Source organism: Cibotium barometz, chromosome 17, assembly GCF_041138505.1.
Source record: "Cibotium barometz isolate CiBa-2024 chromosome 17, ASM4113850v1, whole genome shotgun sequence".
Classification (NCBI taxonomy): domain Eukaryota; kingdom Viridiplantae; phylum Streptophyta; class Polypodiopsida; order Cyatheales; family Cibotiaceae; genus Cibotium; species Cibotium barometz.
The window spans coordinates 52,232,961-52,238,743 of NC_141062.1; the positions used below are offsets into that span (position 1 = coordinate 52,232,961).

The 5,783-nt window shown below is 46.5% G+C and overlaps 1 protein-coding gene across 1 annotated transcript; it reads left to right on the forward strand.

Moving 5' to 3' along the window:
* Positions 1–1,123: 1,123 nt before the first annotated feature.
* On the forward strand, positions 1,124–4,565 carry LOC147630159 (uncharacterized). Its single transcript, XM_086811803.1, has 2 exons — positions 1,124–3,604; positions 3,727–4,565. Exons 1-2 carry the CDS (start codon positions 1,883–1,885, stop codon positions 4,111–4,113), a joined length of 2,109 nt encoding a protein of 702 aa, XP_086667929.1. The 5' UTR covers positions 1,124–1,882; the 3' UTR covers positions 4,114–4,565.
* Positions 4,566–5,783: the final 1,218 nt, after the last annotated feature.

The following is a 5,783-nucleotide window of genomic DNA, read 5'->3' on the forward strand; positions in this document are numbered from 1 at the left end:
ACGTACACCATGTTATTACTAGCTAATCTTTGAATTGGTGTCTGAATAAAAACTAGTTCTATACCCATACATTGCTGCGTGCGGCATTTCCCCCACCCGTGCATAGTCTGCCCCTTTGTACACTTGTCACGTGGCTAGAAGAGGAGGAGAGGAGATGATTTTAAAGGAGATTAGAGGAGATGCTAGAGAGAGTGACACGTGGCAAGGGGGAAAACCTATGCTTAATTAAATAGATTACTCATTTGAGCCTTAATAAAGTATAATCTTTTAAACTATGGGGATTTACACACCACTCCCATTGCCCAAGCTATAGAACAGTCATCACATCACAGAGCTGCATCTTTACACACCTCAAATGTTCACGACACATTGTTCTAGGCATGATTAGGATGGATGAATTGACATGCTTGAATACTACGTGATTGGATCGAGCAAGATCAAGTTTGCTAGAATTGAAAAGACTTGAGAAATGCTTCTAGTTGATTAGAGGTGGGTGTCCCACGACGCAGACTTGGAGATTTTGGAAGACGTTAAATGTCTACACACAAACATCTCATTGGTTAGGCTCGGTACACATTGGAGGGGCACTTGAGTTGAGTGCCTAAAGCATGAGCATGCAAAAATACTCGTGGGCAGCCATGTTACACACTCATAGCTAGCTGCCCAAAGATACGCACTTCATTTGCCAACCAATCAAAAATTTTCTTTTTCTTTTTTTGTGAAATAACTGTGGTTGTCCAAGACTTTGAAAAAGTTGGGCAATAGGTGGCAGCTGACTAGGATTGAAGTCGAGTATTCAACTTGGAAGTGTGTGAGGGGGGGAGTGCACGCCAAGCCTTTTTTTGAAACCTTATTGGCTACATCAAAAATTTCTTAGATCCTAAGTATGGTTGAAAATATGGGAGCTCTTAAGACTAAGGAATCAGGTTTATATACATTGATATAGTCGTTTCTTGCCCTCCATTACTCGTGCGATTGTGATCCAACGTCTCTCCTTCGTTGAATGGTGTCCAATTGCAAGGAAGAATACCGATGAGACAATCCGGACCGTTGGAACCACGTGGTGAGCTGAGATCGCGACCCACTGATTTTTCCAAGGCCGACAACTCCCGTGACTTTTTCTCACGCTGTTCAAGGAGGAGGTGGAAGCTGCTTCGCCATAGCCATATTCTGTCTTTTAAGGCTACTACAATTCTGTGAAAGGCGAGGCACACACAGAGAGAGGGGCTGTTAGGGTTTCGAAAAAACAGGTCTGATCATTCAAGGGATGTTATTTTTAGGTTTTGATGAAGAAGAAGGGTGGAGACCAGGCTGAGAAATACTGAGAGGGGTAAAAGGTGGGTTTAGGGTTTTGCAGAGGAGAGAGAGAGAGAGAGAGAGCCGCTCGGCTTGCAGTGAATTTGCATAGGACGGCTCAGACACGCGCATACGGAGTCGCCCCACAAGATCGTGTGTGGCCCTGCCCCTCCGCATCAGACAAACGCCTGCATCGGAGGGAGCAGAGCCTGCCCTTCTCCCTTTTTGAAGAGAGAGAGAGAGAGAGTATTGATGTGGCAGGAGGTTCAGATCCTCCATTGAGGCAAGACGAAGCTTCGTCTTGCGGCCGGATATGGCACTGGAAGGATTTGCGCAGGAAAGATTTGAGGTTACGGGAATGCTTATCATCGTTGGCTTAACCACGACAAAGACGGAAAATTAGGGTTTTCTCAGCGGGAGATCTCTCTCGGCGTCGTTGCACCTTTTTCTGCATTTCAGATTTCGGAAAAGAGGGCAAGCTTTTTCTCCGCCAGATACTTGCTCCCTCTCCCATCATGTGCCTTCAAGATCATCGACGCTGGCAAGATCCCCCCTCCTAGAGGCTTGAACAGTTGACACGAAAGCCATGGCGCAGCTCTCTGTGCAGGAGATTGAGCGATATGGGCACAGTCCAGTCCACCAGGCCATCGCTCGCCATGACTATTCATCGCTGAGGCGAATTCTTGCCAAGCTCCCGAGTTTGCCCAAGGCAGGGGAAGTTGTCACAGAGGAAGAATCTGCAGTCGCAGAGGAGGCTGCAGACAAGGTCTCCGGTGTCATAGATCGAAGAGACGTGCCAGGTAGGGAAACCCCTCTCCACTTAGCAGTCCGACTGGGGGATGCAGCAGCTGTGGAAATGCTCATGGCCGCAGGTGCTGATTGGAGCTTGCAGAATGAGCAGGGATGGAGTGCATTGCAGGAGGCTGTTTGTGCTAGAGAAGAAGGTATCGCCATGATCATCACAAGGTACTACCAACCCTTGGCCTGGGCAAAGTGGTGCAGACGCCTGCCCCGAATCACCGGCACCATGCGCAGAATGAGAGACTTCTACATGGAAATCACATTCAACTTCGAGAGCTCAGTCATCCCTTTCATCGGCCGCATTGCCCCCTCGGATACATACAGGATATGGAAACGGGGTTCCAACCTGCGTGCTGACATGACCCTTGCTGGTTTCGATGGCTTCAAGATCCAACGCTCTGATCAGAGTTTTCTGTTCCTTGGTGATGGTGAGGATGGTAAGGTTCCCTCTGGCTCCCTTCTTGTGCTAACACACAAAGATAAAGAGGTCACTAGTGCACTTGAAGGCGCCGGTGCACAGCCTTCAGAAGCTGAGATAGCTCAGGAAGTTGCCATCATGTCCCAAACAAACATGTATCGGCCAGGAATAGATGTTACACAGGCTGAGCTGGTTCCACAACTGACATGGAGAAGGCTAGAGAAGACAGAGATGGTGGGATCATGGAAAGCCAAAATTTTTGACATGCATCATGTGCTCTTAAGTGTCAGGTCAAGGAGGGTTCCTGGAGCCATGACAGATGAAGAATTGTTTGCTGCTGAGAGTGAGGCCCAAGCAGATCATGAAGATGACTATGCGGATCTCCTAACTGAGGAAGAGAAGCAGCAGCTAGAGAATGTTCTCAGCATGGAAACACTGGACCTGTATGAGGATGAGTATGGTGACAGTGGCTCCAGACTCAGCATTCAGACCGGTGATCTAGGCCACACTGAAAATCATGGTGACAATGACATGGATGATATGGCCTCTGCCTCATCAAGGCATGAACAGAATGGTTCAATGGAGCTGGGGACTTCTCTGCGAGACCAGAAAAAAGGCTGGTTTGGCTGGGGAAGGAAAGCTGGTAAACAGGAAGGTGATAAAAAGAACACGCTTTACGCAAGATCACATGGAAACAGGGAAGTTGAAAGCTCAGATGCAAGCACAAGCACAGCTTCAGACAGGTTCATGAAGCGCAGTGCAAACCAAATTGCAGAAAGCAGTACTGGAAAGAATGCGAATGACACTCTAGCAGATGGATCATTATCAGCCAAAAAGGGAAAGGAGAGAGCTGCTAGGAGGGCTAGTGGGATCAAAGATAAGCGAAATCACATACCTAGCAGCAATGGCAATCCTGAGAGTGAATACAAGAAAGGCTTGAGACCGGTACTCTGGTTGACACCTGATTTCCCTCTCAAGACAGAGGAGCTATTGCCACTACTGGATATTCTGGCCAACAAAGTCAAGGCTGTACGGCGCTTGAGAGAGTTATTGACTACAAAGCTACCCTCAGGGACGTTTCCAGTGAAGGTACGAAGAAGCAATCAAACCACTTAACATGTCAATAGCTTCAAATGGAACATTTAGGCTCGATCTTGCTTATGTAGTGATATTGTGTTTTCTACTTTTGAGCTGAATTGATTGTACTGCAGGTGGCAATTCCCATCATTCCAACAATTCGGGTGGTTGTAACATTCAATAAATTTGACGAGCTTTCTACAACAGAAGAGTTTGGTACACCACTTTCAAGTCCTACACACTTTTTAGATTCCAAGGGAAAGGAGCATGAATCGTCTCAGTCTTCAAGCTCATGGTTCTCATGGATCCGGGGCTCTCGAGATCAGATTGGCAGCACATCTTCTGTGCGTGAAGATTACATAGAAGATATCGATCCTTTCATCATTCCTAGTGACTACTCATGGATTGACATGAAAGAAAAGAAGCGCCGCTTGAAGGCCAAGAAGGCCAAAAACAAGAAGGGTAAGAGGCCATCCTCAAAACCACCAGAAACAGCAGCCGACAGTGGGGGTGAGGAATAAATCTCATGCTATCTTGCAATGCAGTCTTTTTTTGCCACACCGAAGGCTTGCTGGGCTTAGTCTTGTATTCAGATCTGTCTTCCATATTTGATGCATATTCATACGAAATGGCATCAATGTCTTGGCTTTATTATGGGCAGAATCTCACGTAAATGAGAGAGATTTGTAATCGCATCAATTTTGTTCCTTTAGGAGGGCATGCTGCCTTTCAGATTTTTAGGTGGCTTTTATACTTTGTGATCGAAGGTCTTCTGCCTGATTTGTGCTGTCAACTTCTATGACCCATTATCTGATGTTTCTTAGGACCAAGTCTGGCAGAAAGCTTGCAAGTAACTTCACACTCTTCGTAAGCCTTTGGTTCAATGCAGAAGCATTGTGTACTGTTTTTTAACGTGTACTATATACTATATGCACACTCAAAGTCTTTGAGGCCTTGGTTGGCATTATTCTTAGATTTATTTTTTAAGATGGCACAATGGACCGTTTCATAAGGACAGTGGTTAACCTCAAAGTCTACTGTTTATGTGCGAAAGCTTGCCCATGTTGGGGTTTTTCTTTTTTTTTTTTGGGGGGGGGGGGGGGGGGAGGGGGGGAGGGGAGGGGGCAATGGCGAGGGGTGGGAGAAGCAGGAGAGGGAGCAGCTTTTGCAGAAGTTGGTTAAGTGGCGGGGGGTTATGTGCATGTTTGAGTGACAAGAACATAAGTTGGGGGAAAATGGCCATTGGAGTCTTCACCCAGCTGTGCACAGAAGCTGCTGTAGGGTTAATAGCCAAACGTATGAAAAAGAAAACTCGCTGAGATGTTCATGGAACCCCCCTAAAATGGGAGATTTGGCCTGGGAATCCCTTGTATTGATGCTTGTATATGTTTTTGAAGTTTGAATTCATCAACCTTTCATGTGGAGGTATCATCGTTAGTTATGGAACTGTCCTTCATTGAGAGGCATGTATGCGCACGCATAAATATATAAATTGACACACAATCAAAGATATTCCAGGAGAGGGTCGGTGTTTGGAATGTGAAATGCTGCCGATGGGGGTTGGGGGTATCTCCGGCCACAGCATTTATTGAGCCAGGGTATGCAGGCTTGGTCAGACCAAGCTTCACAGGTTGTTGCTCAGCTCTTGCATTTGTTATACAATTCAACATGAGATATATGGCTGCAACGCCTGGCAAGTTAGATGAGCTCAGTTGGACAGAAAATAATGTAGCCAACGTAACAGTTTGAGCTCATGGCCCCAAGAGCTCGTATAATGTAACCCTTTTCATCATGAAAGTATCTTGTTTTATTTCAGCACACCTGTGCAACCACACACCTAAATTGATCTTTTTGGGAGGTATCACCCCTTCAATACTATGCTATTTTAAGGGGGCGGGGGGGGGGGGGGGGGGAGGGCGGGGGCGGGGGGGAAATGGCCTTCACTGTTCTTTTTCCACAAGACACTGCATTATCACATGTGAGGGCTCTGATAAAGGTGTCATCAAATCATTGCAGAGGTCAAAGTGAATCACACTCATGATGCAGTTGATGAGGTCCAAAGTGGGGACTGTTGAGTAAAATGCAGCATGACCACCTGATCTTTCGATAAAATGGATGGGTGCTAAGGAGAATGTGATTAAGAAGCCATACAACTTTGGAGAGCTTGTGATTTCAAGTTCTAGAGAGTACG

Bases quoted from the DNA above. Each gene is read 5' to 3' on its own strand.
- LOC147630159 (XM_086811803.1), top strand. From the start codon at position 1,883: ATGGCGCAGCTCTCTGTGCAGGAGATTGAGCGATATGGGCACAGTCCA. The intron at 3,605-3,726 runs GTACGAAGAAGC...ATTGTACTGCAG, and splicing joins CAGGGACGTTTCCAGTGAAG to GTGGCAATTCCCATCATTCC.